We start from the raw sequence: 27,989 nt of genomic DNA on the forward strand, positions 1-27,989 counted from the left end.
TAGGGCTGGGCGATATTCCCAAAATATCACAGTATTTTTAAAATTTGGATGGTATTTGACTGTTTTTAGTTTTTGAATAATAAAAGTTGTACATTTGCTTTATGAGTAGTTAGTGATCCCAGGGTGGCAACACACACATTCTAAGTGATTTCAATTAGTCTTTCTTCATGATTGTTTTATACTGTTCAATTCAACCAAAACACATTTCAGCACATCTATAATTTCTGCATTTCTTGCACTCAATTGCAGTGGTGGAAAAAGTACCCTATTGTCGTACTTGAGTTAAAGTAATGATACGTTAATAGAAAATTGTAAAAGTACCCAGTTAAATACTACTTGAGTAAAAGTCTAAAAGTATTTGGTTTTAAATATACTTAAGTGTCAAAAGTGAAAGTATAAATCATTTCAAATTCCTTATGTTAAGCAAAACAGGTGGCACCATTATTTTTTAATTTACAGATAGCCAGGGGCACACTCCAACACATAATTTACAAACAAAGCATTTGTGTTTAGTGAGTCCTCCAGATCAGAGGCAGTAGATGTCAAGAGAACATCCCTGGTCAAGTGCTTGAATTGTACCATTTTCCTGTCCTGCTAAGCATTCAAAATGTAACGAGTGCTTTTAGGTGTCAGAGAAAATGTATGGTTTACAAGGTCCAGTATTTTCTTTAGGAACGTAGTAAAGTAAAAGTTGTCAAAAAGAGTAAAGTACAGATACCCCCCAAAAAGCTTCTTAAAAGTACTTTACACCACTGCTCTATTGAGAATGTCCACACTGCCACGTAGGGCTGCACGATATGGGCAAATCATCTAGGACCTATTTTTAACCAAATGTTGCAATTGCGATTTGACTTGACAAATTAGCGCAAAACTGTTGGAATCCTGGAAATCGAATTACTGTTCCATGGTTAGAATATAATAGTGCACACTTTGAATACAGTGTTGTTTGAGATGACGACAAATTAAAATGCCAGGGAGGAGTTATTGTGACAGGGTAGGAACTAAAGTTTTGATAAGTGTTTCTTAGGGGACCCTATAAGCTTTGGTCACATTGCATGTTTTCTCTTAGCTACATCAGGTAGCAACATTCTTGCTTTCCATGTTCCTCTTTGATTTAGAAGATACTGTTGCACAAACAACATGCTGATTTAGGTGTCTAACATCACTGGTATTATCAAGCTGTATTAGCTAACTACGCTTGCTCTTACACATTTATTAGCTAGCTATTAGCATTCGAGGCTAACAATTCTCACAAGATTTAGGGCAACTTCCTAAGAAAAGACAAACTAGCTGTTTGCTGACGTAAGAAACAAACTAATAGTGTCATTATAGAACACTAGTGGATTTACATTGAGAAGCAAAGTGAAAACAGCATTGTTATCGTCAACATTGTTGCATGTGCTGCATAGACCATGCAGACTGAACGCAAGTGTCTCGTGGTTGAACATCAAATGCGCTCCTTGTCTAGATCTGTGCGGAGAGAGAGAGAGAGATGACTCAAGTAGCGAAGTAAACTATAAAAATGTACATTACACATGACGTGTCACATTTAACAAACCAAACATTCAAATACCTGTATAGAAGGTAAAGTTAAAAACCCAAACCGGTCCCTGCACCAATACCGATATACCTTATTTTATGATATACCGCCCAGCCCTACATCGAACTTGCCAGTATATTAACTATATGCTATCTAACTACCCAATATTTATTGACTTGATTATTCCCATTTTTAGCGTTGCTAAATGCTATAGTCGTGCGTTCTCAATGGACGTTCGGGTGCGTTCGTACATTCACTCTGGCTTTCTACTCTGATTTCAGAGCACTCTCGTCCGTGTGTGCCAGTGCACAGAATGACTGATGAATTTACCAACACTCAACACCAGTTGAATATGGCCGGTGTCAGTTATCGTTGGCAAAAAGGCGTAATTAAATTGTTGCCAGCAGCACAGTTAGTCACCACCGCTCTAGATAACTTGAAAACAGCCTAACCAGCTCTGCTAGGGCAAGTAAAAATGTCTAATTTGTGTCTTGAAGTAGCTAGCCAGTTAGCTTGGGTGGGTGCTTGACTGCCGTTGTGAGGTGCGTCCAGTGACACTGCCTGGCAGAGTGAAACACTCTGAGCACTCTGGCACTCCAGATTGGATTTTAATAAGACACGAAAGTCGTAAAATGTCTAGCTAGTCATTTGCTATGCTAGCAAGAGGTTGCAGAGGAACAGCATCAACTTCTGGTAGACAGGGGAAGTGCTAGTGCGCTCAACTGAATGGATACCGTTCATTTACAGTATACTAAAATGAACTAAGTGTGTGTGTATTCAAACACAGCTAAAGTTAATTTGCTTTGACTCTAGTGTTCCATTTCTACATGTGCATTTGCAAGCATCACAGTTCACTTCTCACTCCCTCAATTGCGTTAGGACCACTCCCTCTACACGCATGCGGAGTTTGCACACAAGCTCCCATTAGGTCTACAGAAATAAATTCCTATTAAATATGGTGGGCATAAAAAAATGCCTTTAGCTGGTGGGATACACAAGCTACATTCCTTGACAAATAACAACAGTTTCTAACAACGAGTTGGAGTTTGGAATAATTTCATCCTGTTTATTTTCCGCTTAGGCTACTTTTCAAACTGCTAGTGTCATTTTTAGAATTGGTTAGCCTGGTCTATAACCCCCTAAACAGGTTCCGCACTGAAAATTTGCAAAACGTGATTTTGATAAGTGTATTTTCCTCAATCATTAAGCCTAGTCCTACTCACCAAACAAACCTGTTGTGGCTGTAATTCATCACCATGCAGTGTTCCATGTGGAATTATTCATCCATTTAGACAGGAAAAATAAACTACATTGTATGTCTGTAGGCATATAGGGAAAGGAAGACCAGACTTTGTTTTGTAACCGTGAAAAAAAAGTATTTCAACGCTCCAAACTAAGCCCCATTTCATATGATCATCTTTTGAGAAGAACTATTCCAGACGCGCATTACTTCGCACTGGCAACTTTTTCATTTGGAAAAATATTTGGTTCTATTTTATTCTGCTATATTTAATGTCTTTTGCTATTAACAGTAGAGGCTGCTAAGGGGAGGATGTAATGAAATGGCATCAAACGCATGAAACCCATTTCATACCATTCCGCTCCAGCCATCACCACAAGCCTGTCCTCTATTAAGGTGCCATCGACCTCCTGTGTTGCTATGTAATAGGTTTGTCTTGACAGTGATAACGTCTCAAAACGAGTGTGTTATCTGCTAAATTAACAAAACAAGGCTATGCCATTGCTCAGCCATAGTCTTCAAGGAAGTGCCAGTGCCTTTTTGAAGATTGTGTTCCATAATATATAACCAGTTGATATTACGGTTTCACTAAATGAATCTTAAAATGGCACTTGCCTTTTTATTGACTCAATATACAGTATGAGGCAATTAAGGTTTGTAATCGCTAATGGTTATGATAAATTAGGCATTGTTGTGTACTGTTGGCATAGATAAATTCCCAAATGGTTTTTCTTCCAGTCAGGTCTTCCCTTTGTTCTAAAGTAGATTTATTTTTTCTCCCCCTGTTCCGAGTACTCTGGAAAACATTTTTATAATGTGAGTACTCGGAACCGTCAAATGCCCATCTCTACCCAACACAACCAAAGTAGTAAGGGTATTGGGAACAGAGCCACGGACAGTGCTAGGAATGAAACATGTGAAGGCATAAGTCACTTTCTGATTTAAAAACATTCTTGTTTAAGCCCTCTTCATGAGCCTGCGGTAACTTAAGGTCACGGAAATGTCAATGTTACATTTTCAGTGGCTTTTTCAGTAATGGTAGTAAAGAACTTAAGACTTGTTTGTGTGGTCATTGTTGACTTTAATTTTCATCTGGTTCTTAGTGAAGCACAACTGGGAGACAATGAAGACTGCGGTGAACAACTACATTGGCTCGTTGAACTGGGGCTACCGGGTGGCGCTGCGCGACAAGAACGTCAACTACATCAACTCCTACGCTGAGTTCATTGAGTCGCACAAAATCAAGGTGGGTCGGCCCTTTGAGTTTACAAGCAGATCTTTGACAACAGTTGTTAATGAATTGACTACCTTTCATTTTCATACAAAATTGACTTTCATTCTCATACAGAAGTTACTGCCTTCAAATTTGACCCATTTTAGAAGGCAGTCAATTCGGTATGAAAATGGATGTGAACTTTTTAGATGCAAAGCACATGATCTATTCTGAAACTATATTCTCAATACATTTTTCATAAAAAGAATCCGACAGGATTCAAGAGACAACAAACCCAACAACGGAGTAAAGAAAAATATTTAAATGAAGTACTCTGCTTCTTACTTCTCGCTCCAGCAGAATAAAAGTTAACGATTACTAAGATGCATTTCTGGCAAAAGTCTTGATTCCAAATAACAAATGAGCTGTAACTTTCTTCATGTTAGTTCCTTGGCTTAACCTAATCAAACAAATCCCAAAGATATTTAATGGCTCTGTACAAACACACTTCACAGCACTTGGTAAAGCAGCTATTGTCTCCCATGGGAGGTTCTAAACTGCACACCCTTGACTTGAAGCATTGATTCTTGTTAACCACACTCAACAGATGAGATGAGTCTAGGTGTTGATTTTAATGGAAATTATTTTGTGTAGGAGAGAAATAAATCTGTGAAGAATGTTTAACACCGTACTTACCCACTCCACCTACCAGGCGACCAACAAGCGAGGGAAGGAGACCTTCCATACGGCCGCAAAGTTTATCCTGGCGACAGGTGAGAGGCCGCGTTACCTGAGCATCCCCGGAGACAAAGAGTACTGCATCACCAGGTGAGACCCTTCCCTCACAGCACACCGCAGGCATTATTTAACCCACAATCCATTTAGACTGCCGTCCAGCCAGGGGAAGGCCCTCATCACCACAATAGAGACAAATACACTGCAGGGTTGTATTTAGTAGTGCACACTGTGGCAAAACCTTTTGCAATGGAAATGGAAAAACAAGTATTTGTAATTGGACAAGATCAGGTAATCCCTCCCTGTTTGGATGTGTCCTTCTGTTTGGAGCCTAGTGAATATGACCCAGCTCTAGCAAGACAGTACAGGTTAAAGCGTGTGTGTGTGTGTACACAGTTGAAGTCGGAAGTTTACATACACCTTAGCCAAATACATTTAAACTCAATATTTCACAGTTCCTCACATTTAATCCTCATAAAAATTCCCTGTCTTAGGTCAGTTAGGATCACCACTTTATTTTAAGAATGTGAAATGTCAGAATAATAGTAGAGAGAATTATTAATTTCAGCTTTTATTTCTTTATCACATTCCCAGTGGGTCAGATGTTTTACATACACTCCATTAGTATTTGGTAGCATTGCCTTTAAATTGTTGAACTTGGGTCAAACGTTTCAGGTAGCCTTCCACAAGCTTCCCACAATAAGTTGGGTGAATTTTGGCCCATTCCTCCTGACAGGTTTGTAAGGGCTCCTTGCTCACACGTGCTTTTTCAGTTCTCCCCACACATTTTATATACGATTGAGGTCAGGGCTTTGTGATGGCCACTCCAATACCTTGATTTTATTGTCCTTAAGCCATTTTCACAACTTTGGAAGTATGATTGGCGTCATTGTCCGTTTGGAAGAACCATTTGCAAACAAGCTTTAACTTTCTGACTGATGTCTTGAGATGTTACTTCAATATATCCACACAATTTTCCTCACTCATGACGCCATCTATTTTGTGAAGTCCCCCAGTCCCTCCTGCAGCAAAGCACCCCCACAACATGATGCTGTCACCCCCACAACATGATGCTGCCACCCCCACAACATGATGCTGCCACCCCCCACAACATGATGCTGCCACCCCCCACAACATGATGCTGCCACCCCCCACAACATGATGCTGCCACCCCCCACAACATGATGCTGCCACCCCCCACAACATGATGCTGCCACCGCCCACAACATGATGCTGTCACCCCCCACAATATGATGCTGTCACCCCCACAACATGATGCTGCCACTCCCGTGCTTCACGGTTGGGATGGTGTTTTTTCTCCCTTTTTCCTCCAAACATAAAGATGGTTATTATGGCCAAACAGTTCTAATTTTGTTTCATCAGACCAGAGGACATTTCTCCAAAAAGTACTATCTTTGTCCCCATGTTCATTTGCAAACGGTAGTCTGGCTTTTTTATGGTGGTTTTGGAGCAGTGGCTTCTTCCTTGCTGAGCGGCCTTTCAGGTTATTTTAATATAGGACTTGTTTTACTGTGGATATAGATACTTTTTGCACCCGTTTCCTCTAGCATCTTCACAAGGTCCTTTACTGTTCTGGGATTGTTCTAGGAGACAGAACTTCTTCCTGAGCGGTATAATGGCTTCATGGTCCCATGGTATTTATACTTGCGTAGTATTGTTTGTACAGATGAACGTGGTACCTTCAGGCGTTTGGAAATTGCTCCCAAGGATGAACCAGACTTGTGGAGGTCTATGTTTTTTTTTTCAGTATTGGCTGATTTCTTTTGATTTTTCCCATGATATCAAGCAAAGAGGCACTGAGTTTGAGGTAGGCCTTGAAATACATCCACAGTTACACCTCCAATTGACTCAAATCATGTAAATTAGCCTATCAGAACATTCTAAAGCCATGACAAAATTTTCTGGAATTTTCCAAGCTCTTTAAAGGCACAGTCAACTTAGTGTATGTAAACTTCTGACCCACTGGAATTGTGATAGTGAAATAATCTGTCTGTAAACAATTGATAGAAAAATTACTTGTGTCACGCACAAAGTAGATGTCCCTAACCGACTTGCCAAAACTATAGTTTATTAAAGAAATTTGTGACGTGGTTGAAAAACAAGTTTTTATATGCGACCATACTCACTCACTTTTCTCATTTCCACCACATTAAGCCTTGTATCTCAGCGTACTCGTTTAGTAAGGCTATAATCTCCCACTGGTCTAAACACAGGATTTCCAGATTACCCTCTGCTGCTGTAGACTGATGTGTTGTCGTAGGAACAGACACTGATAGAACCTGCTTTAAATGGTCCCTGGCATCAACAACAAAAATCTTGGTTGACCAAGAGGGGTCAAAATAACAGATAAATCTATTGGTTGACATTTTTAAACATGTATTTTTCTGTATATAAACACATCGGATGTGCTTTAATCAAATTAACTATCTACACTGAGCTTGTCTGATGCTGTAAGCTGTTTTGATGAAATTAAGACACATGACTAGAGGGAATGGCCTGGCTCAGACTTGCTGTGTTAAAAAGAAATTGACAGAAAGTGACTGACTAGCACCTGTTGTCTCCCTCTCCTCCCTGCTGCACCAACCACCACAGAACATTAACAGTTTATCGCACTGTCCGTGTTGCTGAAGCTGCAACATAATAAAAAAGAAAATACAATTATTTGTCACGTGCCAACAGGTAGACCTTACAGTCAAATGCTTACTTACGAGCCCCTAATCAACAGTGCAATTTTTAAAAATGATATGGATATATATGAGAATTAAAAGTTACAAGTAATTAAAGAGCAGCAGTGAAATAACAATAGTGAGACTATATGCAGGGGGTACCGGTACAGAGTCGATGTGCGGGGGCACCGGTTAGTTGAGGTAATATGTACATGTAGGTATTAAAGTGACTGCATAGATGATCACGGAGTAGCAGTGGTATAAAAGAAAGGGGGGGTGTAAATAGTCTGGGTAGCCATTTGATTAAATTTTCAGGAGTCTTATGGCTTGGGGGTAGAAGCTGTTTAGAAGCCTCTTGGACCTAGACTTGACTCTCCGGGTACTGCTTGCCGTGCTATAGCAGAGAGAACAGTCTATATAACTTGGTTGGCTGGAGTCTTTGACAATTTTTAGAGCCTTCCTCTGACTCCGCCTGGTATAGAGGTCCTGGATGGCAGGAAGCTTGGCCCCAGTGATGTACTGGGCCGTTCACACTATCCTCTGTAGTGCCTTGCAGTTGGAGGCCAAACAGTTGCCATACCAGGCAGTGATGCAACCATTCAGGATGCTCTCTATGGTGCAGCTGTAGAACCTTTTGAGGATCTGAGGACCTGTGCCATATCTTTTCAGTCTCCTGAGGGGAAATAGGTTTTGTCGTGCCCTCTTAATGACTATCTTGGTGTGCTTGGGCCATGTTAGTTTGTTGGTGATGTGGAAACCAAGGAACTTGACGTTCTCAACCTGCTCCACTGCAGGCCCGTCGATGTGAATGGGGATGTGATCGGTCCTCTTTTTCTTGTAGTTCACAAGCATCTCCCTATAGGCTTTTGTCGGTGATCAGGCCTGCCACTGTTGTGTCATCTGTAAACTTAATGATGGTGTTGGATTCGTGCCTGGCCTTGCAGTCATGCATGAACAGGGAGTACAGGAGGGGACTGAGCACGCACCCCTGAGGGGCCCCTATGTTGAGGATCAGAGTGGCGGAGGTGTTACCTACTCTTAACACCTGGAGGCGGCCCTTCAGGAAGTCAGTTGCAGAGGGAGGTGTTTAGTCCCAGGGTCCTTAGCTTAGTGATGAGCTTCGAGGGCACTATGGTGTTGAACACTGAGCTGTAGTCAATGAATAGTATTCTCACATAGGTGTTCCTTTTGTCCAGGTGGGAAAAGGTAGTGTGGAGTGCGATTGAGATTGCATCATCTGTGGATCTGTTGGGGCGGTATGGAAATTGTCTAGGGTTTCTGGGATAATAGTGAAGCACTTCATGGCTACAGACGTGAGCGCTACGGGTCGGTAGTCATTTAGGCAGGTACCTTAGTGTTCTTGGGCACAGGCACTATGGTGGTCTGCTTGAAATATGTTTGTATTAGACTCAGACAGGTAGAGTTTGAAAATGTCAGTGAAGACACTTGCCAGTTGGTCAGAGCATGCTCGCAGTATATATCCTGGTAATCCATTCTGCCCTGTGGCCTTGTGAATGTTGACCTGTTTAAAGATCTTACTCACATCGGCTGCGGAGAGTGATCACACTTCCGGAACAGCCATTTCTGACTGAAAATGTGTTACCAAAATTTGTTTAGGCAAAACCTTCCCTTTTCCCTCAACACTTGCTCTCTTTACGTGACACGTATGCGTATGTGACCAATAGGACCTGACCTATAGCATGTCATAATTACATCAATAAATTGGTTATTACAAACCCTTAACACTAACGTGTGACAGCAAAATGGAGAGGACGTGACAAACTCGAAACGGGGGAATGTTTACTGTTTGCTCATGAGGTAAAGAGGAAGTTAGATGTGTGGAATAAATTTGACTAATTGTGGAAAATAATATATAATAATAATAATAATATAATAATATACTTGAGATCAAGAAAAAGGTAAAGAGCCAGCACGGTGTGCCTATTATGTCTCTGCCAAACAGGTTCATGTTTTTCAGACAGCGACCGCTTTCCAACATGGGAGAAGGCGCATTTGTTAAAAAATAATATAATTTATTTGTGTTGTATAATATAACATATACAATTTCAATAGCGTCTTAGTGATGGACTGTGCCATCCCCATGTCCTCCGCAATGGATTAGTCCATTCAGACAGGTGCCAATCAGGTCTTATACACCATGATTCTTTTCTTCTTCTTTTTTTGCTACTGCTCGACTAAAGACATTTTGGTCGACCAACAGCCTATCGACCAAACAATCGACCAGTTGACTAAATGGGGTCAGCCCTAATTGTAACTGAATAACTAAATTCTCAGATTACATACTTATCTACTGGTCTCATAAAGACCCCGGCTCATTTCAGACTACATAACCAGTCTTTCTGTGTATTGTTTGGGAGATTAACTGCTGACATTTGTAAGGATATAACTTTGTTTAGTGAATCAATCTGACATTCAAGTATTTCACATGCTTATTGCAGAAATAATGGGTGAATTTTGGCATTGATACATCTAAGAGCTTTATGGTTTTAACGGAAGTGCACTCTACTCTGGCTGCTCTTCCTGTGTGTGTCCATCCTTTTTACGCAGCGACGACCTGTTCTCTCTGCCCCACTGCCCTGGCAAGACCCTGGTGATTGGGGCGTCCTACGTGGCGCTGGAGTGCGGGGGTTTTCTGGCGGGCCTGGGCCTGGATGTGACAGTCATGGTACGCTCCATCCTCCTGAGGGGCTTCGACCAGGAAATGGCCAACCGTGCCGGCAAGCACATGGAGGAGCATGGCGTAAAGTTCCTCCGGAAGTACGTCCCCGTCAAGGTGCGTCAACGTGACTTATCTACTACCAGACATGGGTTAAAATCTTTTTTGAAATATTTCGTTTAGCTTTTGGCTGCCTGAAATGCCAGGTGGATAGTAGATATTGGTTTAATTTCAACAGGTAAACTCAATGAAGTACAGCTAGTATTTAAAATAATTTAAACCCAGATCTGTGTACAAGGATCTTGTGTCTTTCCTCAGCTGTAATGGCTTGGACATGCCTGGTACTAAATTGCTCTGTCATCAGGGAAGTTGTGTAATATTTTGCTCTCTATCTAAAGGGTTGTCATCAGTTTAAGTCTAACTTTGATGGCTGTTAGCCTGTATGGGCAAACTGAATGAAAAACCACTTGCTCTTTCAGAAAAAGATGCCTTCAGTTCACCTGGCCCTGGCCATTGTAGCATTAAAGACATTTTGTAACTAGATATAAAAGAAATTGTGTGTGTGTGTGTGTACACATGCCAGGTGGAGGAGCTGGAGGCAGGTACTCCTGGGAGGCTGAAGGTCACAGCCAAGAGCACGGAGGGAGACGAGACCATCGAGGGAGAGTACAACACTGTACGTAGCCATCACTGTAATGCTCAATATCCAATATAGATTGGGAGTCCCAAAGTAAATCTAGCACTTATGGCTGAAACCAAGAGTTAAATCTGAAAATATACTACTTAAACATGTTGCATTAGGAATTAACTCTGCAGGGTTGTCCATCTTAGAGCATTTGTAAAAAAAAAATTGTCAGTTAAATTGAATAATTCCTGCTTTGTTTTAATGACATGCTGGAGAAATGTCCTGTTAACCAGGTGACTTCCTTCTCCTCACTCAGGTGTTGATAGCTGTGGGGCGTGACGCCTGTACAGGAAAGATCGGCCTGGATCAAGCCGGGGTCAAAGTCAACCCCAAGTAAGTTTCCTTCCTTTTGTTTTCTCTCCCTTATTTCATTCATCCACCGATTCACACTTGCAGCAGTCACCAAGGAGATGTAGACAAGATGCTGTGTGTGCCTGTACCTTTAAGACTCCAGTCATGGTGATTCAGCACTATTTCCACCCCTGAGAGAGGGGGGGAGGAGAGAACTGGCACTGTTGGGATTTTTGTGCTTCATTAGTTTACTCCAATTAGGGGAGGGGTGGTAGGGTTAGGGGAAAATAATATAGGAAAATGTATTGAATTTCTATGTATGGGAATTGCTCTGGTAAGTCACTCTGGATAAGAGCGTCTGCTAAATTACTCAAAAGTAAAATGCTGTAACATTAGGACACAACGGTATCTTAACCTTGGGCTTCTTCACAATCATGTAAACTGGATGGAGGATGTGTTTTTCATGTTCCTAACATGGTGTTTGGTTATGCCATAAAGTGCTTTAGGCCGTAGGGATAAGGCAATCGCCAGGTTTAGGAGTGACTGCACCTCGGAGTCAGCCATGTGACTGGGACCCTAGCAGCATTTTAACACGGGGCTGACTGACACACGGCTAAAGGGCCACCGGGGTTGCGCTACGTGTCGTGTACGGGGTTGCGCTACGTGTCGTGTACGGGGTTGCGCTACGTGTCGTGTACGGGGTTGCGCTACGCGTCGTGTACGGGGTTGCGCTACGCGTCGTGTACGGGGTTGCGCTACGCGTCGTGTACGGGGTTGCGCTACGCGTCGTGTACGGGGTTGCGCTACGCGTCGTGTACGGGGTTGCGCTACGCGTCGTGTACGGGGTTGCGCTACGTGTCGTGTACGGGGTTGCGCTACGTGTCGTGTACGGGGTTGCGCTACGTGTCGTACGGGGTTGCGCTACGTGTCGTGGACGGGGTTGCGCTACGTGTCGTGGACGGGGTTGCGCTACGTGTCGTGGACGGGGTTGCGCTACGCTACGTGTCGTGGACGGGGTTGCTCTACGCTACGTGTCGTGGACGGGTTGCTCACGCTACGTGTCGTGGACGGGTTGCGCTACGCCACGTGTCGTGGGACGGGGTTGCTCTACGCTACGTGTCGCGTGGACGGGTTGCGCTACGCCACGTGTCGTGGACGGGGTTGCGCTACGCTACGTGTCGTGGACGGGGTTGCGCTACGCTACGTGTCGTGGACGGGGTTGCTCTACGCTACGTGTCGTGGACGGGGTTGCGCTACGCTACGTGTCGTGGACGGGGTTGCGCTACGCTACGTGTCGTGGACGGGGTTGCGCTACGTGTCGTGGACGGGGTTGCGCTACGTGTCGTGTAGGAGGGATTATTGACAAAAGCGAAATGTCTAATGAATAACAGAGAAATGACTAGTTTTTAATGTGACTTGAGAAGTTGTTCATTGTGGTATAGTATTCTCTTGTATAGACACACACACATTCTGTCCAAACACACTAGACCTGGTCGGAGTTGTTTTGCATGGTCAGATATTAGATTATGCAAATACCACACCGGTTTTGGCACACCGGTTTTTCCAGGATCAAAATGGGGTTTAGGTGGGGTGCGTGATGTGGGCATAGCCCACTAAAATGCTGTCGTTTTTAAAGCTTATTTTGCCATGGGGCTGAGAACTTTTGCATTTTTAAAGCTAACCTCATGAAATTCTACACATTTGCCATGGTTTGTTGTGTTCTTATAGTATCTGAATGAATTTCAGATTCTCCGACTGTTTCGTTGTATATTTTGGTGATTGTTGTTATTTTATAAAAAATATATGTCCCCTCGCTAAGCTTCCACTCTTTCTCCACCTTCCCCAGGAATGGTAAGATCCCGGTGAACGACGAGGAGCAGACCAACGTGCCGCACATCTATGCCATCGGAGACATCCTGGAGGGCAAGTGGGAGCTGACGCCCGTGGCTATCCAGGCTGGCAAGCTGCTGGCACGCCGTCTGTACGCGGGCGCCTCGCTCAAGGTAACTGTCAGACAGCAGGCCTTCAATTTACCCCCTAGGAGTTGCCATTTTCTATTGCTAGACCATAGCAGATTGACAGTGTAACCCTCCGGCAGTACTATCTCTGTGCCTATGCTTTGAGAAGATTCGCTTGTTTCTTTCAGAAGAAAATATGGATGTTGGTGTTATGTGGTGGGGTCTTTGTGCCCCACCTAAAATGTGTAATCTAGAAGAAACCATGTACAGATTTTCCCTAGCTTCTATCATACAGTAGGTTATTTTGCCTGGTGAACCTCTGTGACACCACCTGGTACAGATCGTAAATTGTTATTAATTGCGGTTGAATTCTGTGTGCAGTGTGACTACGTGAATGTTCCCACCACGGTGTTCACCCCTCTGGAGTATGGTGCCTGTGGGCTGTCTGAGGAGAAAGCTATGGAGCTGTACGGCCAAGACAACCTGGAGGTAGCTACTGACGCAACACATGCTCCACTTCCAGCCTACTGGTAACCTGGCCAAAAATGAACACCCTGCCAAATATGTGTAGATTTTGGCATTTGTGAGTAAGAATGTCTAATTCACCGTCCACGTTGGTCACACTCGGGACTCTACAATGGGAGTATTTCATAAAAATAGTCAAAAGTCAAGTATGGCCAAATGTGAGTTGTGATTTTATAGCAAAATAAATTCTGCAGTAGATGTTGTCGAAGCATTTCTGCCGTTTTGTTTCCTATTTGGTAATTCACAAAGAAATAAGAATCCTAACATTATTATAACACTATCCCTTTTCGTGCAGCAACACTGGGGGCTTGTGCGCGCAAGAAATATTTGTTTTTAGAAGCAATGCGCATTAGTTGGTCTAATTTACTGAAGTGTACTGAATAGAGACTTTCCTTGTTTCTTGGCTATTTATACTGAACAAAAAATATAAACACAACATGCAACAATTTCAAAGATCTTACTGACTTAGTTCATACAAGGAAATCACTAATCCCTAAATTTGTTTTGTGAAATCCATAGATTAGGGCCTAACTGGGCAGGGATGGAGCCATGGGTGGGCCTTGGAGGGCATAGGCCCACCCACTGGGGCTCCAGGCCCAGCCAATCAATGAGTTTAACCCTACAAGGACTTTATTACAGACAGATATACTCTGTTTCATCAGCTGTCCGGGTAGCTGGTTGCACGTTGTGAGGCTGGTTGGACAACTGCCAAATTGTCCCATTATATTGGAGGTGGCTTATGGTAGAGAAATAAATGAACATTCAATTATCTGGCACGCTCTCAACTTGAGTGTGGCAAAACTGCGCATTTAGTGGTTTACATTTTTTCGTCCCCAGCACAAGTTGCACCTGTGTAATGACCATGCTGTTTAATCAGTTTCTTGATATGCCACACCTGTCAGGTGGATGGGTTATCTTGGGAAAGGAGAAATGCTCACTAACACGGATGTCAACAAATTTGTGCCCAAAGCTTGAGAAATAAGCTTTGGAAGATTTGATGGGATCTTTTATTTCATCATGAAACGTGGGACCAACACATTTACATGCTGTGTTTTTATATTTTTGTTCGGTATACATTATATACGCTACATTGTTTTTCAATGTTTGAGTTTGCTTTTACTGCTGGCAAAGAGACAGCAATTGGCCCCTGCTATTGAGATTCCTCACAGGCACAAATGACTATTGGCCCCGTTACCTAGGTAAGCTTAAAGGGGCAGTTGTGTTTTTTTCTCTGTGATATTTTGGTTAAAATACAGGTCACATAAAATTGAGTTGAGCAATATACCACATTCTTACTAGAAATACATTTTATGTTTTAGAAAGATTACTAAGCATGTCAATCTTTAAAAAATAATGTAAAACAAAACAATGTAATTATGGAAACACAAAATTGGCTGGTTAAAATAATCTTGAGTGACTGGTAGATTTAAACAAATATATATATATATATATATCTACCTGCCACAGTGGCTGGTAGCCAAAGTTAGTTTTAGGCGCTGATTGGTACTTCAGCCACATCACACACACTCGCAGCCCACTGGCACTGAATAATCCATATTGGACCGATATTAACTGACATTTTGGCTCTGCTCACATATGCACCTTAGCTAGCATACCAGTTGAAATGTGGACACTGGAACAAAGCCTTTGACACACCAGCTAAAATGGCTAGCTATTAGACAGTGGGAAACCAGAGTTCTGGTTCTGTGTTCACTTATGATTTCTACCATTTCTTTCAACTTTTCTAACTGATTCTTAACAGACATTTTTTCCCCCCTTATTAATAAAATGCATGTTATTCTTCCATTACGGTATGTGCATTTTAATGTCCTTGTTAACTGTGTAGGTGTACCACAGTCTCTTCTGGCCTCTGGAGTTCACTGTCCCCAAAAGGGACAACAACAAGTGCTACGCAAAGATCATCTGTAATAAATTGGACAATGTAAGAACACCTTCTTTCCAAACTTACCTGACTACCTGTTTTAATTCATAGATACAGCAATTATTGTCACCTATTTCGCCATATAGAGTTCAGACTTTCTCACATTGAAAACAGAGGATGTCTGGGAGCCAGACAAATAAAACTCATTGTAAATGAGAACTTGTTCTCAACTGGCCTACCTAGTTAAATAAATAAAACTGGGAACAAAAGGCTGCCACCCTGACAATGCGAACCCATTGTCACTTGTTTTTCTGAAAGCTATTCTAGAATGTGAAATTCAACATGTTGAAGACGAACACAAGTTCCTCCATGCAGGGTCTGCCTAACATAACAAAATAGTACATTACCGATACACTTGATCTATCAGACCCTGTAACACCCTTCTCTGTCTCCCTGCAGGACCGCGTGATCGGGTTCCATTACTTGGGTCCCAATGCGGGAGAGGTGACGCAGGGATACGGCGTGGCCATGAAATGTGGCCTGACCAAAGAGCAGCTGGACAACACCGTTGGCATACACCCCACCTGCGCTGAGGTAAGACTGATCCCAGACCAGCTGCAGGCTGCATTTCATATATATATATATATATATATATGGCAGGTATAGTAAGTCCCTCCACAGTGCAAAAAAGTGGCTTCATACTCAGTTAACCCAGTGAGCCCCCAACATGCATTGTAGATTCATAATATTATATTGCATTGTGTTACACCCTCTAAATTTATTTCACAGATTTCTTGGCCAAAGTCCATTTAATCTTTTAGTACCTTTTTTAAATAACAAAATGTATATACAGTGCCTTGCGAAAGTATTCGGCCCCCTTGAACTTTGCGACCTTTTGCCACATTTCAGGCTTCAAACATAAAGATATAAAACTGCATTTTTTTGTGAAGAATCAACAAGTGGGACACAATCATGAAGTGGAATGACATTTATTGGATATTTCAAACTTTTTTAACAAATCAAAAACTGAAAAATTGGGCGTGCAAAATTATTCAGCCCCTTTACTTTCAGTGCAGCAAACTCTCCAGAAGTTCAGTGAGGATCTCTGAATGATCCAATGTTGACCTAAATGACTAATGATGATAAATACAATCCACCTGTGTGTAATCAAGTCTCCGTATAAATGCACCTGCACTGTGATAGTCTCAGAGGTCCGTTAAAAGCGCAGATAGCATCATGAAGAACAAGGAACACACCAGGCAGGTCCGAGATACTGTTGTGAAGAAGTTTAAAGCCGGATTTGGATACAAAAAGATTTCCCAAGCTTTAAACATCCCAAGGAGCACTGTGCAAGCGATAATATTGAAATGGATGGAGTATCAGACCACTGCAAATCTACCAAGAACTGGCCGTCCTTCTAAACTTTCAGCTCATACAAGGAGAAGACTGATCAGAGATGCAGCCAAGAGCCCCATGATCACTCTGGATGAACTGCAGAGATCTACAGCTGAGGTGGGAGACTCTGTCCATAGGACAACAATCAGTCGTATATTGCACAAATCTGGCCTTTATGGAAGAGTGGCAAAAAGAAAGCCATTTCTTAAAGATATCCATAAAAAGTGTCATTTAAAGTTTGCCACAAGCCACCTGGGAGACGCACCAAACATGTGGAAGAAGGTGCTCTGGTCAGATGAAACCAAAATGGAACTTTTTGGCAACAATGCAAAACCTTATGTTTGGTGTAAAAGCAACACCCTGAACACACCATCCCCACTGTCAAACATGGTGGTGGCAGCATAATGGTTTGGGCCTGCTTTTCTTCAGCAGGGACATGGAAGATGGTTAAAATTGATGGGAAGATGGATGGAGCCAAATACAGGACCATTCTGGAAGAACCTGATGGAGTCTGCAAAAGACCTGAGACTGGGACGGAGATTTGTCTTCCAACAAGACAATGATCCAAAACATAAAGCAAAATCTACAATGGAATGGTTCAAAAATAAACATATCCAGGTGTTAGAATGGCCAAGTCAAAGTCCAGACCTGAATCCAATCGAGAATCTGTGGAAAGAACTGAAAACTGCTGTTCACAAATGCTCTCCATCCAACCCCACTGAGCTTGAGCTGTTTTGCAAGGAGGAATGGGAAAATATTTAAGTCTCTCAATGTGCAAAACTGATAGAGACATACCCCAAGCGACTTAAAGCTGTAATCGCAGCAAAAGGTGGCGCTACAAAGTATTAACTTAACCTGTTAAGTCGACCCTCTACTTTTTCGAACATTCTGTTAAAAATCGCGCAACATTTCAGCGCCCTGCTACTCAGGCCAGGAATATAGTATATGCATATGATTAGTATGTGTGGATAGAAAACACTCAGACATTTATAAAACTGGTTAAATCACGGCTGTGACTATAACAGAACGTGCGTTTCATCGAAAAGTGCAGGAAAATCTGATCACTGAAAATGGAAATAAATATCCATACGCGACTTCAAGGAATTGTTCAAAGTGAACCGAATTAAATGAGGCCGAGGTTGCAGTGCCTACAGCTTCCACACGTTGTCTAGTCTTGTCATTTGATTCAGCTTTGATTATTGGTCTAACCGAATCAAGGGAATCGATTCACTCCGGTCTCCGACCGGATGTTTTGGTCGAGCTCTCTCCAAGACATTTTTTCGAGACAGACACCTATAGAATTGACATCGCCTCCTGATGAATTTTATCGCTTATTAACGTGTACTAATACCCAAAGTTGCATTACAAAAGTATTTCGAAGTGTTTTGTGAAAGTTTATCGTCGACTTTTTGAATTTTAAAAAATGACGTTACGTTATGAAATGCTATTTTTTTTCGTTTATCACACAGTCTTCATAGATCGATATCTAGGCTATATATGGACCGATTTAATCGAAAAAAAAGACCCAATAGTGATTATGGGACATCTAGGAGTGCCAACAAAGAAGATGGTCAAAGGTAATGAATGGTTTATATTTTATTTGTGCGGTTTGTGTAGCGACGACTATGCTAATTATTTTGTTTACGTCCCCTGCGGGTCTTTTGGGGTGTTACATGCTATCAGATAATAGCTTCTCATGCTTTCGCCGAAAAGCATTTTGTTGCCTGGATTCACAACGAGTGTAGCTTTAATTCAATACCCTGCATGTGTATTTTAATGAACGTTTGAGTTTTAACTAGTACTATTAGCATTTAGCGTAGCGCATTTGCATTTCCAGAGCTCTAGATGGGACGCCTGCGTGCCAGGTAGGAGCAAGAGGTTTTAAGGGGGCTGAATAATTTTGCACGCCCAATATTTCAGTTTTTGATTTGTTAAAGTTTGAAATATCCAATAAATGTCGTTCCACTTCATGATTGTGTCCCACTTGTTGTTGATTCTTCACAAAAAAATACAGTTTTATATCTTTGTTTGAAGCCTGAAATGTGGCAAAAGGTCACACAGTTCAAGGGGGCCGAATACTTTCGCAAGGCACTGTATATATATATAGAGATAGAGATAGATATAGATATAGATAGATAGATAGATATATATATATGACATCTGGCAGCAGACCCCTGCAGTACTTTGTCCGCGGACCCCACTTTGAGAACCCCTGTCATAGGTAACTAGGTAATGTTCAAGGCTAATGACATCAGTATTTTGTTGCAAGCGCACTCTCTATCCAGCTCTATGGTTTGAGCTTGGCTCTGACCATTTAAAACAATTATTGCGAACAAGTCGTGCTACCTTGCTATGATGCAGATCTCAACAGTCTTTCTGCTTCTTCTTTTCTTCTAGATCTTCACCACCATGGAGGTGACCAAGAGCTCAGGCGGTGACATCACCCAGACGGGCTGCTGAGGTTAAACCCTGCTTGTTTAATGGGCTGTCCTGTTCTCCATCTTAGATCTCTCACCTCGTAGCTCTGCGCAAACCTGGCCCCCTCAAATTCTATACCCAAGACCAATCGCTTCTCAGGAAAAACCAATAAGGTGGGGGGGAGTCTGAACGGATGAAACCACACATTTGGGAATAAGGGTGGGGAAACAGTGGGTCAGTATAATACTGTCGGAAAGATTGAGCCAATAAATGCTCTGAGGGGGGCCTGTAGTGTGGACATAAAAGACATATGAGGTGATTAACTATCTATGGGACAGCCTGCTAGATAGCGGGGTTACTCTGCTGCTTTCACAATGCACCCTGTGTGTGTCTTCCTCAGAGGTGCACCACCCATCTCTAAGGATGGGTGAGTGCTGTTTGACGTGCTGGCCCTTAACCCAATCACTGTGGTGGGCTAGAACTGATGTCCCTCTGTCCAAAGACACCAGGGGTGAACCGAACCCTTCGTCCAAACTTAAACACCCGCACACACATGTACACATACACACACACACATCTACACACACTTGCGTATAATGACTCCTGTAGTATGTTAACAGCTGAATGGATACAATAATTCTCTGATCCAGTGTGGTGGAAATGCCTGATCATTTTTACTCTGTGGAAGTTAACTACTATGTCCTAAGATGTGTTTATTTTCTTTTGTCATCACGTCTCTTCTCTGGCAAGCCATCAACATTCCAGGCATTATTTCTCATCAGAAGTGTATATTGTCCGATATCTCAGAAATGGAAAATTGAAATCAAGTTTAATGTGGGGCAATGGATTTTTAAAAATATCAGTATTTCTCATGGTGTCGAACTTGCCGTTTTCTCCACATCGGGATCGTCGACTTTAAAGGAAACTCCCAATTCCAACTTCTAGCAAAGTGTGAACCAAAAAGGTGCATGTAGGAGAAGTCAAAAGAAAGAACCTCCATCATTCAAATCTCTGTCCTGATTCAGAAAACACTGTTAGTAATTCCAATGACTGAATACATAAAACATGAATTGTGGTGATTTATTGTATATATTTGACACGCGCACACACACTTTAAAAGTTTTCAGTGGATAATTAAATAAATGCTTCTTTTGTATCAGTTTGATCTTGCTGTTTTGTTTGCCTCTGAGTTGTGTATGTAAAATGTATCCAATCTGGTAGAGGACAGTATTTAAGAGTTATTTTCTGCCTACTGTTGAGCAGTGACACCGGTCAAAATGTATTAATGACTGCTTCACTGGTATCACCGTTTTTCTAGATCACTTTGATTAAAGTCTTGAAAGACCATGTCAACATGCAAACTATCGTCTTGACTCTTTTGTTTGTGTCAGCGAAATTTAAGATGTTACTTTTATTTTAGCTTCTATCATGAAACGACCTGTGGTTGCCTAGTGGGTTTAGTGGTTGGTGGGGTAATCTTGTGCATGTGAGAAGAGTATGTCCGGTTTACGGGAAAGTACCTAAGGAAATATCGGGTGTTTGGCCGTTCCTTAGCAACCTTAGTTTCATGAGATAAGATCAGAGTACATAACCGGGAATCGGGTCTTATTAGTGTGCTATGACGTTTCCTCCTTACTGGAAAGGACCTGCAATGTGGCTTCCACTCAGACCAGGTTTGTCCTGCCACAAACAGATCTGTGACTAGACTATATCAGCATTTCATTACTTGTGTATCATAAACCATTAGTAGGTGTATTGGGAGGGGGGAATTTGTATATAAACAGTTGAACTGAGGTATATCTTTAGGAAACCCAATATGCTGTTTGCTGGGAACTGTTTTTCAGTACAAGGTGGGTGGGTGGTTTTCATAGTGATGAGATTATTTTATTCCTCTTCATTCGTCATCCACAGTCGATCAAACCACGTTGAAGTGGGCTCCCATTCATTTCCCTATATATCAGACAAGGATGTTTTGAAAAATGTATAATGGGGTATTTCCGTATCAATTGCTATGTCCTATTCATCCAGTTAGTGGCGGTCATGATCAAAAGAGCCTGGACTGGTGTGAAGCTTTTGTTGGGTTTAGTGGTTCTGTCTTTCGCTTGGGTGTGTAAACGGTGTCACCTGCACATGCTGCCATGGCAACTCTGGACTATGTATTTTAATTAGCTTTATAGTCCCTCAGTTGAATTGAAAAGCAATCTACCGGAGATATGATTAAAATTATTTTGTCTGTTTATCATTGAGCGCTTTTCAAACAAACAGAGCTCCATCCCTGTTAATCAGTGTTCCCAGAGTTTATTTAAGGTGGAGTAATTCATGTTAGTTACTAGAAATCTGTGGCAACATACCTGAATAGTCCAAAGGGGTTGAATAAATTCGTAAGTAAACATTTCTAGTCCTGTTCTATATTTTTGAGATTAGGGCCCATAATTATAAAGAACAAGGCCTTTTCCTCTCACTGAGAATGAAGTTGTCAAAGATTGCAAACATACTGTACAAAGACCCCAAAACCACTTAACATTTGGTCTCCTATAGATTTTCTCCCATACCTTTATGGTACAGAAGGAACTGTAGCCAAGGCGGGCTAGATAAAGTGACCTCGAACATTACGTGCTCTGTGATTGTTACCAGAAAACGACCAACAACTTCTGTGACTCACAATGACAAGTCATGTTATTCTTGCCTCACTGCAAATAATGACCCTAACCGCCTCTGTTGTAATGGAGTCTTGTGTTGAAACATGTTCGACTATAAGTACAGGTTTTTGTTAATCTTAGACTCAAACAATCATCAGTCATTAACTTGATTACATTCAATGGACATATACAGTATTCTTAGTACTTTGCATTGAAAACTGAACAGGTAATGCCGTTTGGTTTATTACAAGTCAAACTAAATGTTTTTAGACTTCCTTGAGCTGTCACCGACTCATCCTGCATCAGTGACTCAGGAACTAAACTCAGCAAAAAAAGAAATGTCCCTTTTTCAGGACCCTGTCTGTCTTTCAAAGATAATTAGTAAAAATCCAAATAACTTCATTGTAAAGGGTTTAAACACTGTTTCCAATGCTTGTGCAATGACCCATAAACAATTAATTAACGACCGTTCCACAGGTGCATGTTAAGACACTAACAGCTTACAAACGGTAGGCAATTAAGGTCACAGTTATGAAAACTTAGGACAGTAAAGAGGCCTTTCTACTGACTCTGAAAAACACCCAAAGAAAGATGCTCAGGGTCCCTGCTCATCTGTGTGAACATGCTTTAGGCATGCTGCAAGGAGGCATGAGGACTGCAGATGTGGCCAGGGCAATAAACTGCAATGTCTACTGTGAGATGCCTAAGACAGCGCTACAGGATGGACAGCTGATCATCCTCGCAGTGGCAGACCACGTGAAACAACACCTGCACAGGATCGGTAAATCGGAACATCACACTTGCGGGACAGGTGCAGGATGGCAACAACTGCCCGAGTTACACCAGGAACGCACAATCACTCCATCAGTGCTCAGACTGTCCGCAATAGGCTGAGAAAGGCTGGACTGAGGGCTTGTAGGCCTGTTGTAAAACAGGTCCTCACCAGATATCACCGGCAACAACGTTGTCTATGGGCACAAACCCACTGTCGCTGGACCAGACAGGACTGTCAAAAAGTGCTCTTCACTGATGAGTCACGGTTTTGTCTCACCAGGGGTGATAGTCGGATTCGCGTTTATCGTTGAAGGAATGAGCGTTACATGGAGGCCTCTGGAGCGGGAGCGGTTTGGAGGTCGAGGGTCCGTGACAACACCTCCCTCATGTGGTACCCTTCCTTCAGGCTCATCCTGACATGAACCTCCAGCATGACAATGCCACCAGCCATACTGCTTGTTCTGTGCGTGATTTCCTGTAAGACAGGAATGTCAGTGTTCTGCTATGGCCAGCGAAGAGCCCGGATCTCAATCCCATTGAGCACATCTGGGACCTGTTGGATCGGAGGGTGAGGGCTAGGGCCATTCCCCCTAGAAATGTCTGGGAACTTGCATTACACATGTTATGTTTGCTGAAAATAAACGCAGTTGACAGCGAGAGGACATTTATTTTTTTGCTGAGTTTATATCTAGTATGAGTGGAGTGATAATTTCTTATTTCTGCGTAATGTACCTCTCCCTATGATTCTCTCTATGGTTCGAACAATGGCAGGGTGCGGGGTATGGACTCAAGTGTCCTCTGCTGGTGCTTTGAATGATCAAACTTGCTCATGAAAAGTCAAGGTGCTATATAGAGTGATGCATTTTATATAGGCCTAATAAAGATCTTACGAAGGCTTCCTTGAATCTTTATGATGCATTTATACGCTAGTTTAAAAGAGCAATATTCATAAATCGCTCTGCCATTTCCTGGTTGATCAAATTCTAATAGTTTGCCTAATTTCAGTTTGTGACAAAACAAGCAATGCGTAGAGAATCATTGTGCAAACCGCTGGGAAATGTCTTTTCAGTAACCAAAAATATTTTCATTTGTTTGATGCTGTTGTACAAAGCCGGGAATCATAGCTAAAATCTACTGATTTCTTTAGACTTGCATTCAATGAGTGACAGATCTATAATTCCGGTTTCTAAGTTAATTTGGTTGGGTGGCCCAAAAAGTTACACATTACAGCTTTAAAGTGGGACCATTCTACCGACCATTCTATGTGCGCGTTAGATGACTAATAGCAGATAAGTACAGATGTAAAAGGAGTAACAATTCAGTTAAAACTTGGAAGTATGAACAAGGAGAATCATTGTTTCTCCTCTTGTTTTCTGTATGTCCCCTGTCATCTCAACATTTCACCGTTTTATCATTGTTGTCCAGTAGGGGACAGTACAGTTTCACTAGTCCCTGGTGTCCACGAAGAGCTGAACAATTCTTTGCATAGAGACCAAACCATCCCCATATTTGTAATCCTACTGAGTTTGTTTTTATTTACCCATTTTATGTGGAGCCATTCACTCAGTTTGTTGTACTGTCTGGGAACATATTACCCATAAACAAATGGACCCTTCACCTCATCTGGACAAAAATGTGTTTGCAATGAATCCTGGGACAGAGTGTCATTCTTTAGAGGAGGAGGGATGGCTTGATGGAGGAGGTGGTGAGGGAAGAAGGGAGGGGAGAGAGTGAGCTCTTACGTCCCGACAATATCACAAGGGTGCTCAGCCTCAGATCTGTGTCAAGCACGGAGCGAGAGACCATGCCAGGGAGCGCGCTCTCTCTCTGGGTCTTTCGCTCTCTCTCTGTGTGTGTGTGTGTCACTTTGCTGTAATTTTCTCCTTTGCCCTACTATTGCCACAGCAGATGCTGTCCTTCTTGTCATTTGAGTGACAGTTACACCGTACAATCATGGCCTTCGTTTTCAAATACAAGCTTGCAGGGTTATAGGGATGATTGGGCCATACGTGAAATGTCTATGGACAAAGAGAGAGTGCAAATGCATGCTTTGGCTTAGTTAAACTAGCCACTGCTACCAACTGCTAAAATTAAAATTTTGTAACCAAAGGCCAGTGCTAGTCAATGTCCCCCAATTAGCAAACTCATATTTCATGCCCAAATCCTCTCTAAAAGGGATGTTGTAGCTGACTGAGATGATCACTAAAATACTGCTTGCTCTTCAGTAAAGATGGCAAAAACAGTATTAATGATTGACGTCTTTTTTTCTCTGTGTATCTGAAACTGGTTTGCAGTTGTCTTTTTTCCTTGTCCCTGCTCTCTCGCCGCTTCCAGTTCTCTGACAGATGTCGTCTGACCCAGCAGAATGAAGCACTGACAATAAGTATTACGGTGGAATGCAGACACTGCCCTGGCTTGCTAGTCTATCATGCCAATACCCAAAACAATGTTAGAGATTTACATTCTCAAGAACAAAAATGTCAAATATCGAAGCCACTTATCATTTTTTTTGTCTCTCTTGTGTTATGTAACAGGTCGACTTTAGAGGCAGGGCAAAGGTAAAGCATATGTTAGAAACGTTTGTATGCTCCAACTATGTGATGTTCAGTGTCAAATCATTGAAATTCTGTGAGGGAAAGCTACACGAAGGGTAGTCCAAATGAACAAGCGCATTACTTTTTAAAGCACATACTGTACAGTATGGTGTGGTTTTGTTTTTATTTCATAAGTCTTGTTTAGTTTTAAATAGCCAAACGGATTATTGATTGTGGAGCGAGAACAATTTACAGTTTTTTGAGAATCTATCATGGCTTCATTACTTTGTCCTCCCACCAACCATGTTTATTGGTTAAGAAATGTAACCTTGTATTTAATCATCTCTCCCATTACAATTACACTTTCCCTTAAGTTCCTCACAGCAGTATTTTCCCAAATGTCCACCATAATTTGCAAATAAATTCATAAAAAATCCTACAATGTGATTTTCTGGATTTTTTTTCTCATTTTGTCTGTCATAGTTGAAGTGTACCTATGATGAAAATGACAGGCCTCTCTCATCTTTTTAAGTGGGAGAACTTGCACAATTGGTGGCTGACTAAATACTTTTTTGCCCCACTGTATATAGCCTTGTTACTGTTATTTTATTGTTGCTCTTTAATAATTTGTTCTTTTTATTTTTTTACTTCAGTTTATTTAGTAAATACTTTCTTGACCTGTAAGTAAGCATTTCACTGTAAGGTGTACACGTGTTGTAATCGGCACATGTGATATAAAATTTGATTTGAAATATCACTGTAGTAGTGAACGGTGGTGTATGGCCCAGAACTGATTTTTACCTGCGTATGTGTAACAATGTCTACACTGTAATTACCCTACTTGCTTATATAGCTTGTGTGCAATAGGTGCTAGATCATTAGTATCTAACTGCAGAAAAAATAAACCCAGGCCTATTCCAATATCACTGTAGTCATTAATTTTATACAAGGAATGAATTCGCATTGGTTCACTGAATATACATCATATTTCTTTTCCAATTTCACCAACTAAACTCTTGTGGGTGTATGTATATTGAACAAAAATATAAACGCAACATGCAACAATTTAAAAGATTTTACTGAGTTACAGTTCATATAAGAAAATCAGTCCATGTATATAAATTCATTAGGCCCTAATCTATGGATTTCACATGACTGGGCAGGGGTGCACCCAATCTGAATTAATTTCCCCCCACACAATGGCTTTATGGATTTGGATTTGTTATTTCTGCTCATGTTGCTATATTTTTGTTCAGTATAGCATATGATTCACCCCATGCCACGTGCCAGCCATGTTTCTGGAAAGTAAAGAGTTAACAAAAAACCAAACGTTTGGAAAGAAGCTTCAACGGGCATATAAAACCCTTCATCATAAAAATACATTTGTGTTTTTCCCCTGGCCAGTTGTGTCTGCAACTCATTATTTGCTGGCTTCACATACCGTCAAGTGTCGCTCCTTTTGTGGTTGAACAGTTGCAACTTTTCAACGGCGCAGAACATGCGTGGATGTACATCAACATGACGAATTGCACAAGTAACAACCAGCAATTTTATTTGAAGAAGAAGCTGTTCTATATGTACCCGGGCAATGTTCTCGAATGTCCAAATCCCTAACATTACTTGAGCGTGGAACGGTCATTTTTTTCGCATGAATTACAAACGGATTTGGGTCGGCTTTGTCGTTCCTTAAGATTCAGGATGAGAAAACCCAAAGTTAATCGGATGGTTCTTGCGATGTGCTTGGGGTGTTTTATAATGGTTATATTCTATTTTCAGAGCAACTTGAAACCAGGTGAGTCGAATACCCTGCACGAGCGTTTTATATTTCGACGTTAATAAGGGTTCATAGTTGCACCATGTGTTGTGCATACAGAGTAACTTTTGAACATACAGTATGTATATTTAAAGCTCTCAAATGGCATGCCCTACATTGGGATCTTTTCTTCTTCTTCGTATTAATAAGTATCCTAATTGTACAGTAATAGGCACTCAATATTTGCCAACAGCAATTCATTCCTGCCCTCTGTGTTCTCATAGTGTTCCTGAATGGTCCAGTCTCAGCCCCGACTTCAAAACTGAAGAGAATGTTTGAATATTGCTGCTCATGAATGATTCCGAACCAAATGTACTGAGCTTGAGCAATGTTTACTAAAACAAATGTTGCCGTAAGAGAGTAAAGGTTGGTAGAATCGTATTCAAAATGATTCACAGCTGTCTGTCATGGCTGCCAAAGGTGCTACCACCAAGTATTTATCAGGCAGCTCTTTTTACATTTTTTAAATGAAATTACCCACATATATATATATATATATATATATATATATATATATATATATAAGGTAGCCTAGTGGAACTAGCGTTGGATTAGTAACCGAAAGGTTGCAGGATCGAATCCCCGAGCTGACAAGGTACAAATCTGTCGTTCTGCCCCTGAACAAGGCAGTTAACCCACTGTTCCTAGGCCGTCATTGAAAATAAGAATTTGTTCTTAACTGACTTCCCTAGTTAAAGGTCCACTATGCAGAAATTGCTACACCATTTCTTGGTTGCAAAAATTACAAGTTCGCCTAATTTCAGTTTGTGACAAAACAAGTGAATATAGAGTAGGGAATCATTGTACCATCTAAACCGCTGTAAAATATATTTTCCATAACCAAAAATATATTTTTTTCAGCTCTTTGAAGCTGGTGTGTAAAACCAGAAGTAAAAGGCTTAAAAAACAAAACATAAGAACAGAAAGCATAGAAATTAGGCACATAGAACAGATGTACAGTGTCTTAGACTTGCTTTCAATGA

The 27,989-nt window shown here is 41.6% G+C and overlaps 2 protein-coding genes across 2 annotated transcripts in view; both read left to right on the plus strand.

The window, feature by feature from the left end:
* The window catches only part of LOC118400578 (thioredoxin reductase 1, cytoplasmic-like), a 28,045-nt gene extending 7,438 nt beyond the window's left edge, over positions 1-20,607 (plus strand). The window contains exons 7-16 of the mRNA XM_035797568.2: positions 3,884-4,026; positions 4,706-4,821; positions 9,984-10,209; positions 10,676-10,768; positions 11,034-11,110; positions 12,915-13,071; positions 13,408-13,515; positions 15,398-15,493; positions 15,893-16,027; positions 19,226-20,607. Coding sequence (XP_035653461.1) covers positions 3,884-4,026; positions 4,706-4,821; positions 9,984-10,209; positions 10,676-10,768; positions 11,034-11,110; positions 12,915-13,071; positions 13,408-13,515; positions 15,398-15,493; positions 15,893-16,027; positions 19,226-19,288 — 1,214 coding nt within the window. The 3' untranslated portion in view covers positions 19,289-20,607. The remainder of the gene's footprint in view (positions 1-3,883; positions 4,027-4,705; positions 4,822-9,983; positions 10,210-10,675; positions 10,769-11,033; positions 11,111-12,914; positions 13,072-13,407; positions 13,516-15,397; positions 15,494-15,892; positions 16,028-19,225) is intronic.
* A 5,922-nt stretch (positions 20,608-26,529) lies between these two features.
* The window catches only part of LOC118400581 (carbohydrate sulfotransferase 11-like), a 35,262-nt gene continuing 33,802 nt past the window's right edge, over positions 26,530-27,989 (plus strand). Inside the window, exon 1 of the mRNA XM_035797574.2 lies at positions 26,530-26,985. Coding sequence (XP_035653467.1) covers positions 26,892-26,985 — 94 coding nt within the window. The 5' untranslated portion in view covers positions 26,530-26,891. The remainder of the gene's footprint in view (positions 26,986-27,989) is intronic.

This window comes from Oncorhynchus keta, chromosome 21 (assembly GCF_023373465.1).
Source record: "Oncorhynchus keta strain PuntledgeMale-10-30-2019 chromosome 21, Oket_V2, whole genome shotgun sequence".
NCBI classification, from domain to species: Eukaryota; Metazoa; Chordata; class Actinopteri; order Salmoniformes; family Salmonidae; genus Oncorhynchus; species Oncorhynchus keta.